Here is a 13,368-nt window from a genome sequence, read left to right as displayed (position 1 = left end):
CATTGCGGAGTCATGGTACTTTCGTAATTAAAGTATGTGGAGTGATGGTATGCGGAAAGAAAGTTACGGAATAATGGGTGTTTACCCTCCCCGGGTAAGTACATTGATGGCACAGTGGCCCACATCTCCAGCAACATACTCATTTTTTCACCACCCATTTGAAAAATGCACAGGTCTCTCTCATTGATGGCCAGCAGCGACATACGCTTTTAGACACACCTCCCGCCACAAGTTCTAGAATTGCGAACTTTAGAGCTGGGGAGCTGAGTTCGAATCTATGCATCAGCTCAACATCCTGTGATTCCAGGCAAATCGCTTTGTCTCCCGGTGCCTACCAAAAATGAATGTGCTCTTCTGTAATGTAAATTGTGCTCATGCTATGTTGTCGAGTTCGCGCTATATAATATTGCAAGGAAAAATAAAGTAGGGAAACTAGAGTTCACACACTACTGAACGCGCACTCTTAAGTGTATCAGCAGTGCACTGTGAATCGGAGCGTTTCACAGGCCTGTCGCAGATAAGAAATGCTATCAAAACGAAATCCTACAAAACAATATACTACTGGCCGGCAGCAATTCATACCCAGACAACGTAGGTACGGGCTGCTAGTTAAAGTATAAAGAAAGAATGAAACAGATCCCAGGAGAGGGTAAACGTAATTAAAATGGTGTTCAATTTCCCTGTGATGATTTATTTCCCAATAATGTGAGCAGAGGCAACAAAGCCATCAGGTTGAATCGCACCAGCAAGAAAAGATCGAGATGTACAAAGAGTACGAATAGCAATTTGGGAGAGAGGCGGGCAGACCAGACTGAGAACAATTTGTGTGTGAAAATGCTGCTTTATTGAAACCGGTGCACATTACAATGACATACCTGGCAACTGCCTTACAAAACTAAAATTTCGCTATACATCCAATAAGTGACCTCTCATGCCGCCCCTGCCCCTACGATCCTCTCAAACATGCCCCCACCCTGCCAATAACATATTAACTGCATTACAATGTATTGCAGTTAAAATTATGCATTTCTATTAAACCAACATCCTATGCCTGCCTTTCTGAAACTGTAACTAATAAAACGTCTACAACTGAACCTTAAACTACCTGCCAACCCTTTTTCTGCCCATGATCCCAACTTCCAACGCTAACCAAAAACTTCTGCCAACCCTGGCCAACGTTTCAAACCCCGCCACGCACCTGTTTCAAGCGACAGTTCACTTAACAAACCCTTGCAAACCTGTTCCAATCAAAGCTAGCCGCACAAAAAACATTGCACCCCGAGATACCACCATGCAATCCAATTGACCTTTGGGACGGGAGGGGGGGGGGGGAGTTTATTCGACTTTACAAAACGCTCCCAGCCACAAGGCCACCAAACCTAAAATGGTGGCTGGTGGAGACAGTGGCTATCCCTTATACTTGAGCTACTATTGGGCTACAACCTATGCATCCCAAGGAAAATGAACCAACTGCTCGTGCAAGTCGAGACTTACGTAATGGTCTTCGAGTCGAATATATGACGTTACAACGAATTCCGTTGCAACGCATGCCTTTACCACGCATGCGTTACAATGGAATTCGTTTACCACGCATAACATTTACCACAATTACTAGCATGGTGACGTCATACGTCGTTAAGAGAAAGCGGAAGTTTATTTTCCGTTTTCTCTTAAACGACGCTGATACCCGACGTGACTTCAGGTGAGTTTCTTTTTTTGGGGGGAGACCCCCCCAAGTCCCCCTTTTTTTACTTTTTACCTTTACCACATATACCTTTACTACAAAAGTCGTAGTAAAGGTATGCGTGGTAAAGGCTTTCGTGTTAACCACGCATGCGTTGTACTGCATGCGTGGTTAACGATTACGTTACAAAGGCTTCGTTGTAATGGCCGTTTCCCCTTCGAGTCAATGTTTACGTGACACTGCAAAAGAATAACGGAAAGACCGTTCAGTATTAGGGAGTCGGCGGGGAAATACCAGGGCGGGTGGCCGGGGTTTCACAACAGGACTTACTTGGAATGCGCGTGAAGCGTGTCGACAGGGTCTGGGTTCGGATTCTGAGAACTTCGCGGAGTGAACGCGGAGTTCCAGGAAGAAGTTCAAGGATGGTGGAAACCGGTGAGGGACAATGGGGATGGGGGCAGAACAGTGCGGCCATCTTGAAATGGGAAACATATGTATAACACAATGGAATCATAGGATGAAAGCAACAAACAAAACTGAGATACAATGTATCAGAAATTTACCCAAGTTCTCGCGAAGTTCTCGGAATCCGGTCTTTCCGTTATTCTTTTGCTCGAAGACCATTACGTAAGTCTCGACTTGCACGAGCAGTTGGTTCATTTTCCTAAAATATCCCACCATTTTCCGCCTCCGTTTGCACCGGCGGCATACCGTTTTCCTGATTCACCACCAACCATTACTCTTTCTTTCACCAATTTCTCACTCACGTTCGCCTTTATTAACCTCCATCCATGATCGTATATATAACACATGGACACTGTCTGTGACACTATTGAAGGTTAATTGTTTATGTGGACGCATGCGGTTGATTTACCCACGCACCAATGTTAACCTTATAGGATGATTCAATTGTATTTTTGGTACAATCATTGATTTGAGTTACATTTTGTTCTTTGTTGCAGCGCTCCTTGAGAAAGGACTCTCCGAGTCCGAAATGCATCGGAGCATTTCTAATCCACTTTAATTATGTCGACAAAATTCATTGTTTGATGATCTACATGAAGAATGTATAAACTTCAAAATGAAAACTTCAAAATAAATACAGCAACATGACACTTTGAAACTCTTTATTGAACTTTTGTGGAATCAGTTGTGTTCCCTCACAACGAACCATATAAGTGTGCCCGACAGCAGGGATGCGCCTACGTCTCAGTAGCGCCCTCAACCCTTCAGCCATTTGAACGCATTAGGACAGTTGCGTCACCTGCAGGAGCACCTTCACTCCCTCCAAACAACACCAAATTGAACTTAGCCATTGTTCAAACATACGCAGTGCGCCGTGCCCACTCCTCTGTTCTGAATTCACATACACTTTACTTTTAAACATATTCATCTAAAGTGCAGCATGCCACCATTGCTACAAAAATAAATACACTTTTTTATGGCCTACAATTTATTGACTTTTATTGCAATTAGTGTTGCAATATTTCGGCAATGCCAAAAGCTCAAACTTAATTACTGGGAGACCTATTGCATTGCAAATGCTTGTGTTACAGGGGGGCAGCAATATCGGCCCCCTGTAACAAAATCAGTTGAAACCGGCCCCAGCTAACAGCTCAGTCGCACCCTACTCTCCCTGCCAGGGGGGCTAGCCGAGCAGTTTGCCATGGCCAGTTTCCGTTACCAACCCAGCCCTGGCAACATTCCGTGTTTTGCAGTTCGCAGTGGGGCAAACATGAGGCCATTACCATGTTGTCCCATTTTCCAAACTGTGGCACTGTAATATGTACTTCAAATCTGTTATACTAGCTCTTTAAGGAATGTTCTACTTAAGTTCTCATTCCATATTCTTAGAATGCTATGACTGTATGTTTTACCATTGCAAACCTGGTTATTAACCTTGCTGGTCGTGGGTTTATTTCTCTCTACTTGAATAAACCACCTTTGTCAAACCATATATCCGGATTTACATCTTTATTTGGTTCTACAACCTCACTACATTTATTGGCGACGATCGGAAGCTGACAAGAATCAAACCCACCGACATGAGCAGTTCGACCATGGACTTTAAGGTCACTGGCTCCAACGTTTCTTACAATACCGGATTTTAACCATTGAAGTTTCGTTCTCATCTCTTGAAACCATCTTAACTTAAACCGTGAGTTAAATTTTTAGTAATTTATTACCTGAAGGCCGTATTTGAACGCTGCCTGCTTGATACCGTTTGTTTTCAAATTCGCTGAGCATTCTCGGAGCGCTCGTGGAGCAAGCTGTGGATTTGTGTTCTAACGCGCTGCTGGCACACGCGCAGTACGTCTACAACGTCACGCGTCACTAGCGTATGCTGTAATTTGAATGCGCACAGTTTATCTGCGCTCGACTTCAACTCCTTGCGCTCCAGCTTTGCTTACATGTTCAGCGCTCGACGTCAATTTTCGAAAATAAAACGTCACTTTCACCGTTCAGCTTCTGTTCGACAAAACGCTGACAGGCATGGCATTTCTGTACTTCTCATCAACGCGACCTTATCATTGAAGTCTGGGTCGTCTTCTGTTGAGTTTTAATACATCGTTTCTGGACAGTGCTATTTCAAAGGCTGACAAGTAAGGATTTATTATAATATATAAAAAAAAATTTTTCTTCGTGTGAATTTATTATGGCTACTTCAGGTAATAACAACAATGGTATTGTAGCACCTCCATCATTTTTAATTGTTCCTGGCAAACCTCCTACTCCATGGCACAAATGGCTACGTGTCTTTACAAACTATTTGGAAGCCATTGATGCTCTAGATTACCCTGCATCTAGAAAAAGAGCTATTCTTTTCAATCACTTAGGAGATGCTGGCCAACAATTATTTGACAATTTAGCAGTTGTTCAAGCTCCTGCTGATGATGACTCATGGAATGTGTACACCGAGGCATTAACACGTCTGGGCAAACAATTTAAAGACGATCCATCAGTTATGGTTGAGAGACATATGTTTTTCAAAAGGAAACAGTTACAAGAAGAGTCTATAGAAGACTATGTAGCTACTCTACGAGTTCTTGCATCAAAATGCGAATTTGGTACCTATTTGGAGACTGCACTACGTGATCAGTTAGTCTTTAATTGCTTTAATAAGAAAATCCAAGAGCGGATTTTGACTTGTAAAAATCCAACTTTAGATGAAGTTATCGTAATTGCGAAAAGTATCGAGTGTTCTGTTGTCTCCTCTAAAATTTTAGCTGAACATGCCGCTTCTTCAAGTGTTTGCAATATTTCACAGGCATCTTTTGAGATAAGATACTTACCTGGTGGCAAAAACATTCGTGCGGATTGTTTGTCTCGCATTCCTTTGTCCACATGTAATTTGGTCAGTTCTGACTTAGAGTATGTGTTTGCTGTTGATGATGCCCTTCAAGGTACAAAACTTACAAAAGAAGACTGGTTAAAAGGTATGGATAACGATTCTTGCTTAATCAACGTTAAGAAATTTCTGATTAAAGGTTGGCCCAGAGATAGAAGCATGTCAATGGAGGAAAAACATTATGCACAAGTTGCATCTGAATTGTCGGTGTCAGGTGACATTTTGTTCAGGCAGGACAAATTTGTCCCACCCATTGGTATCCGGCAATCCATCATATCTCTGGCCCATGAAACCCATCCTGGTATCACTGGTACTACCAATAAGATTAAAACCACTTATTGGTGGCCCGGTATCGATAACCAGGTTAGATCCTTTGTCAACCAATGTCCTCAGTGTCTATGCTCTGATAAACACTGGAAGTTGTCCAATTCACCACTTGTTCCTGTAGAGTGGCCGGAGTCTCCTTGGCAGAAAATTGCCATAGATTTTTCTGGTCCATTTTCTGTTTTTAAGGATGATTTCAAATTCTTAATTGTTGCCATTGATTACTTTTCTAAATGGATCTATTTTTCTTTAGTCAAGAACCCTAATTCTGTTGCTGTAGTTTCATTTTTAAAGGGTTTATTTGTCATCGATGGTACTCCTCATGAAATTGTTTCCGATAACGGTTCGCACTTTGTTTCACAGGAGATGAATTTATTTTTAAACAATTTTGACATTAAGCACATGTTAGTTCCTCTTTACAGTCCTGCTTCTAATGGTCTTGTAGAAAGGGCCAACCGTTTGTTGAAGGAAGCTATTCAAACAGCCTGTGCTAATAAACTTGATGTTGCTGAATTTCTTAGCGAGAAAATTTGGAATTATAATTGCACCCCGCACAGTACCACAGGTGTGTCCCCTTTTGTTTTACTGCGGGGTAGAATTCCCACTTCTAGGTTAAACCCTTCTTGGTTGATGAAAAGTTCGCTGGTCAACGTGGATTTAACTAAAATTCGTGAACATGTCAAGAGTAAACAAGAAAGTTACAAAAATAATTATGACAAACGTATGCATGTCACAGATAAACCTCTTATTTCTGGCGATTGGGTCATTATTAAGAAACCCGTGAAAATAACCAAGGGGCAATCCAAATTTTCTGCTCCTGTTAAAGTGTTGAAAGTTTCTCGTTCTGCAGCTCTTTTGTTTGATAGGGGTTGGTGGAACAAGAATGCTCTTATTAAGATCTCTGATCAACAAGCAAAGATTATTTCCTCCAACAAACAGACCTCAGATTTATCTGATGATTGCTGTTCTGATTGGTTTGGTGTTGGTGAATCCTTTATCTCTCCATCTGTTCCTTCTGTTCCCGTCAATCGCCCTGTCCTTGATGCTTCCTTGTTAGCACATGGTGATTCAAACATGCTCACCCCTCCTCCCACTTTACAGCCTGTTTCCAATTCCATTGGTGCGGGGGATGGTAGGGATCTCAGTCGCAGAATTAGATCTGTTCCTGTGAGATTCCATGATTATGTTTTGGATTAATCTTGTTTTTTTTTTTTTTTTCTTTCTTTGTACCCATTCGGTTTGTTTACTGTGTTTTCTTTTATCTGCTGTTTCTCTTTATTTAATAGGGGAAGGATGTGTAATATGTACTTCAAATCTGTTATACTAGCTCTTTAAGGAATGTTCTACTGTCACACCCTACATGGTCTTTGATATTGCCTAGCTTTATTACCATTTACTGTTACCACATTTCCATCCAGTAGTGTGAGTTGCAGTTTTCCCTTAGTTTTATTGTGTTTACTCATCTATTTGTGATGAACAATGGACTGTGGACCTATATTTTGTTGTTGTTGTTATATTTATATTTTAAAAATTCTAATGTTTTGAAAGGAAGAATGCGAATGCATTCCACCACACCAACTTTTTAAGTTATTTATATGGGTCTTATTTAAAGACGTGTGGTTCCTTCTTCTGTATATGGGTCTTATTTAAAGACGTGTGGTTCCTTCTTCTGTACACTGTAAACCACACTAAGCTTTTAAGCTGTATGTATATGGGTCTTACTTTAAGACGTGTGCAAACCTGGTTATTAACCTTGCTGGTCGTGGGTTTATTTCTCTCTACTTGAATAAACCACCTTTGTCAAACCATATATCCGGATTTACATCTTTATTTGGTTCTACAACCTCACTACAGGCACTAGTGATGAAATAGTAGTACCAAATGTGAGAAACATACAAAAACCTCCTGTATTGGAAAATTCCTATGTAGTATTCCCCCAGTCTTTTACTGGAGCACTCAGAATAAACTGCAAACTTAGAGCAACATTCGTGTGGGATTTGGGGAGTTTATCAACATGTTGCCGACATAAATTCGTTCCCGAATACTCTTGGTATGACTACCAGACACATTTCTTTGAACGTTCAGAAAGCATGGATTAACGTTTTCCATCTTCTTTCTCCCACAGCCACAGATGACTGCACTTCCTGTGCTGTCAATGCCACCTGTGAAGAATTCGCTGGCGTTCGAGAATGTACGTGCGACCACGGCTTCATTGGTGACGGCTTCAGTTGCGGTGACGTCGATGAGTGCGCCTACTGGTGGACCAATAACTGCTCCTCAGGCTACTGTGAAAACACCTTTGGCTCCTATGTTTGTCATTGCAGAGATGGCTACCAAGCAGCCGAAGGAAGCTGTCTCGATATTGATGAATGTTCTAGCCCGGACCTGAACCAATGTGATGGGAACGCAACATGTTATAATTACGATGGCGGTTATTACTGTGGGTGCAATGGAGGGTTTCTGGGAGACGGATACCACTGCCGCCTGCCTGCGTGTACTCTGAACCCCTGTCCCTCGGACACTGAGTGCATAGAATCTATTGACTCCTACACCTGCCTTGATCCATGTGAGAGCTACGCCACACTGAATGATTATTGGAGAAGCTCGTCCTTTGGTGTCCTATCTTATAATTGTGACACTTATTTGAATGGATGGTACCGGTTCACGGGCAGCGGCGGGGTGCGGATGTCAGAGACCTGCGTAGAACCCGTTAGATGCAATACCGCGGCTCCGTTGTGGTTGAAGGGAATACACCCGAGAACTGAAGATGGCATTGTTAATAGGACTGCTTGTGCCTCGTATTATGGCTGGTATTATTGGTGGAATCCGGACCCTTGCTGTGTGTATTCATCCACTATACAGGTCAGGCAGTGTCCTGCAGGATTCTACGTTTACAAGCTACAAGGTACACCACAAGGTCGATGCACTCTATCCTATTGTACTGGTAAGTGCAACTAATAACCAATTCGACGCTTTTAATGTATTGGTAAAATGATTTGACAGGTGATTTGTGATTGCGCTTTCCAAACAGAACAGCACATAATAAAATAGTTCTGGCGTTTTCTCTTAATACCGTCGTCAACTCAGTAAAGCAAACAAGCCTAGTGCGGGAACACACGATAGTTGAACACTGTGCAATGTTTCTAGTACCTATCAGAGGCATCAGTGTAGTGGGAGTCAAATAGTCTATGGCCAATCTCAACTTTGTTTTTGTATAAGGTAAATATTTTCTACATAACATTTACACAGGTGTTGGCATTTATTTTCCATGTTGATTTAAGGTAGGGTCATGACTTAGTCCTCGTGCGAGACATGATAATTTTCCCCTCCGTCAACAAAGTAAATGTATTGCAAATTATTTTCTGCGGTTCTCCATGCATTGCTCAGTAATCCAGTTTGTCATCAATAACAATTATAAGCAAAGGGAGCTAACCAGAAAGAGACACAGGGGACCAGAGGAATGCAATCAGATTAAATCAAAGTAAATAGACTTCTTCTGCGACATAAGGTGTTTTGTTCAGAAAAGATGGCCTACGGAGTGCTAATAGGTTAAATGTGATGGTTGCAATGTAGTAATAAAGGTGTGAATGCTGTAATGCCGATTTATTAGTTCAGTTGTTTCAATAACAGGAGCAATGGTGAAGTTCTGCAGAGGCTGTCATCAGGGTCGGATTGGGATCACAATTTGGCCCGGGCACTGACGAAAAAAGTGGCCCACATTCAAGGGGCGTGGCCCACAATTCAGGGGCGTGGCCCACATTCAAGGGGCGTGCCCTTTCATGAAGCACCATTTGGTTACACACGTCAATGTCCTTGAATATTAGATGTAAATACATTAGGAATTTGGACAAGTAGGGTAGTGCACTGTCCATTGACCAGCTGAAAGAGGGCATCAAAGATCAGAAATTGGATTATAAATTCAAATCTGTTCCGAACAGGGGCCCAAAAATATGTTTGGCCAAGGGGCCCCAAAATCCTTAAGATGTTTGGCACAGAAATGAATTAAAGTGAGAGGATACTGTTCTTGCACAGGAGACACGGGGGGAAAGGTGACAATGGCGCCATGCTGAGCAACTAAAAAAACAGCAAGGCCCCTTTCTGTCACAAAATTATTCGAGCCATCTAGGGAAGGAGCACCTAATAAACAGCGAAGCCCCTGCTATTACTAACCTACTCAGCCCTCCCCAGATCTTCAGCTCAGGAGCACATGAACAGCAGTGAGGCCCCTGCAATTAGTAAATTAATCAGCCCTCCCCAGCCCTCCAGGCCTCAGGACAATGTCCTGGCAGGGGAGCGCAAAACACAGCGGCTGGGTCCTCCATGGTAGCTGTTATAAGAAGATTCCGGAAACCATGTTGTAATTAGAAGTCTTCTTTATTCTGGGAAAGCAACACCCACAGGTATGTGCTGCCGCTCGACTCCAGGACTCCAGGCAACTGACTAACGTTGCTCAGAGTGCTAGAATCGAACGGAGCCACTGGAACAGCAATCCAAAAGAAAACATGAAGTATTCCCTCGTGCTGAGTACAGCACGAGGAGAATAGGCATATACTACAACTTCTCCCTCTTCACAACATATCAAAGGAGAAAGCAAAAGAAAAAAGGCAAGGATTGAAAAGAAAGCAAAAGCATCTCAACCTGAAACATAAACATTAATGTCAACTTAAAACGTAATCATTAAACCTGACAGGTAACTTCCTACATCGAACAGATGAAGCAGAAGCTTGATGTAAAACCTTCCCAACAACCTCAGAATCAATGGATGAGGGAGAGGAACTTGTCAGAGATGCAGATGCATCAGACAAAGAACTTGATGAGGAGGGATCAGTAGAAATAGGAACATCTCACCAAAAAGACCAGTCACACTGATCAAATTGTTCTTTGGTTAAATTCAATAAAGAGCGTGCTTGTGAATTGGTCAAGTGAACTAAAGCTCTCTTATTCCACCATCCTCTGCTACCAAGTAAAGCAGAAGCTTTACTAACAGAAGTTACTTGGTCTGGGGTAGAGAATTTTGAGAGACCTTTAGAAACCTTTCTTGGGTTTTTGATGAGAACCCAATCACCGATGTTTAAGTCAACAGAACTGAAACATTTACCTGAATCATGTTTGCTCTTCATGGCAGTCTGTTTTTGTAAAACTTTTTCAGATAAAGTAACATCAGAAGGTTCATAGGTCCCGACATTCTTCTCAGACAACCATTTAGGACACAACTTAGTGTGAACATTCCTATTTCTCAATAAAGAAAAAGGAGACATGCCAGTTGTACAATGAGGAGAAATGTTATACGACCAAAACTTTTCTTCAACAAAATTCCTTACATCATTGTGGGAGGAAGTAGCAGTTTGAACAGCATCTTTGAGAAGTCTATTAGCCCGTTCAACCAAACCGTTTGAAGTGGGTGAGTAAAGTGCGACTTTAAAATGAACCACATCATGTTCCAGTAAAAATGAGGTACATTTTTTGGATATGAAATGGGAACCATTATCAGTAACTACAACAGAGGGACAGCCTTCAATGATGAACAGTTTCCGCAGGAATTTGATGGCGTTGGCAGAAGAGGGAGAGTCACAAAACATGTGATACAACCATTTTGAATGATAGTCAATTAGAACAATGACATATTTCATTTCATGAGGGAGAACATCAAAAGGGCCAGAAAAATCCAAGCCGACCTTTCCCAAGGTTTATCCGGAAAAGGGACCGGATGAAGGGGTGTACTAATGAGTTTCCATTTCTTATCCGAGAGTAAGCATTCATTACAAGAATCAATGTAAAATTTTACCTGAGACTCAATAGAAGGCCACCAATAATGGGATTTGATAAGTTGAGATGTTTTTGTGATGCCAAGATGGCCTTGATGTGCGAATTTAATAATATCAGGTCTGATATCTGAAGGAGGAACAAAAACATCATGCCTCATTATTAAATTGTTGACAAGGGAGAGTTCAGAAGAAATCATGGAAAACGCTTTCAGCTCATTAGACAGTTTCCTATTCTCAGGCCTGCCCTTAGAAATGTATTGAGCAACCAATTTTAAATTGTGATCATTCTCAAATGCTTTGGACCAAGATTCTTCCGTAATGCAAGGGCATAATTTAGTGGCATCAAGAGTGGTGCCAATTTCCTGCAAATCAGATGAATCATTGAGTGACATGCGAGATAAGCAGTCAGCGCGAAAATTTTTACCACCTGATATGTGCTTAATATTGAAGTGAAACTCATGTAACTTGGACAAGAGTCTGACCAGTCTTGAGGAGGCTTTCCCTAGGCCATCCCCATTGAGAAGTTGAGTGAGTGGCTTGTGATCAGTAAATAAATCAAATTCTCGTCCCCATATATAATTTTTGGACTTTTCAATGGCCCATACACAAGCCAAGGACTCTCGCTCAATGGTGCTATAGTGTGATTCGGAATCCTTAAGTCTCCTAGAAGAAAAAGCAACTGTGTGTTCTTTACCTGAGACCCACTGTCCTAAGACAGCACCTAAACCAGTCAAACTGGCATCAACCATAATGAAACATTTGACTGAATCTTGAAAGGGATGCAACGCGGGAGCACCAATAATCATGTTCTTGATGTGAGTAAAAGTGGCATCAATTTCTTCAGACCAAGCAAATTTTGAACCTTTGCAAAGTAACGAACGAAGAGGTTCAACAATTTGTGCATAGCCTTTGACAAAACGGGCATAATACTCTGCTAAACCCAGAAAGGAGCGAAGGGCATCCTTGTCCTTAGGGGGGGAAGCATGAGTGATAGCCTCAATTAGAGAGGACTTGGGTTTTATACCTTCGGGAGTTAAGGTATGACCTAAGTATTCCAAAGATTGAGAGCCAAATTTACATTTGTCAGCTCTGACAGTCATGCCAGCTTCATTGAGCTTGCTCAAAACAGAAGACAGATGAGACAAATGGGAATTCCAATCAGGAGAAAAAAACGAAATGTCATCCTGGTAGGCCTGCACGCCAGGAATAGACTCAAAAAGGTGATCCATTATTTTTGGGAAAACACTAGCTGCACTAGCAAGTCCAAATGGAAGTTTCAAATATTTGTACACACCAAATGGGGTCACAAACGTGGTGAGATCTTGGGAGGCCTCAGTGAGGGGAACCTGATGGTATGCTGAACGCAAATCAATTAGAGAAAAATATTTTGCACCACCCAGATTGGTCAGGAGATCATGAATCTTGGGGAGGGGATGGCAATCAACCAAAATATTTTTGTTTATTGTGCGTAAATCGGCACATAGCCTAACCTCACCATTCTTTTTGCGTACGATAACAATGGGCGAAACCCATTCGGAAGAGTCTGAAGGTGCAATGATACCATCGTTTTTAAGGGAAGTGAGCACAGATTTAAACTCATCCCTGGCACTAATAGGGACTGGGCGAACTTTACGAACAATGGGTTGAGCAGAAGCTTTCACTTTAATTTCATGTCGAAAGCCTTTGACAGTACCTGGTTGGTTGGAAAAAACTTTAGGGAATTTGTCCAAAATTTGTTTAATGTCAGACTCATGATCGTTAACGAGGAGACAATCAGAAAAAAAAGGTGGAGCAGGAGAATCAGGAGGATCACCTACTCTAATGGGATCATCCGAACCAGGAACTAAGAAAAGACCCATTTTGGCAAGATCTTGCCAACCAACAATATTGAGACCGTTAATCGCAACATAAATCTTTGTAATAATAGATCTGCCAAAACACTCTAGCCTATAGTTAAAATAACCAAGCATAATAATGTCAAATTCACCGAATGCTTTTGGACTGAGGTCAGATTCGATCAAAGAAATAGAGTTGTTTCATTTTTCACGAAATAATACATCATTTAAAATGGTTATTGGAGATCCAGAATCTGCCATTACTAAAATTTCAATGTCCCCAAAAAGTGCAGAGCAGAATGGACCTTTAACTAATTTGGGAGCGTCAATGTAATTGCATTGGATAGACACATAACAAACAAAGTGTAACAATGGGTCAACAGAAAAATAGTGCAGCTATCTATATGACTG

General features: G+C 41.7%; 1 protein-coding gene across 1 annotated transcript in view; it reads left to right on the top strand.

The window, feature by feature from the left end:
* The window catches only part of LOC147684909 (uromodulin-like), a 449,835-nt gene that overhangs the window by 239,264 nt on the left and 197,203 nt on the right, over positions 1-13,368 (top strand). Inside the window, exon 9 of the mRNA XM_086939737.1 lies at positions 7,483-8,301. Coding sequence (XP_086795863.1) covers positions 7,483-8,301 — 819 coding nt within the window. The remainder of the gene's footprint in view (positions 1-7,482; positions 8,302-13,368) is intronic.

Source organism: Lissotriton vulgaris, chromosome 10 (assembly GCF_964263255.1).
Source record: "Lissotriton vulgaris chromosome 10, aLisVul1.2, whole genome shotgun sequence".
Lineage (NCBI taxonomy): Eukaryota > Metazoa > Chordata > Amphibia > Caudata > Salamandridae > Lissotriton > Lissotriton vulgaris.
Note: the sequence above shows the minus strand (reverse complement) of the source record. Positions and strands in the feature narration are given on the sequence as shown.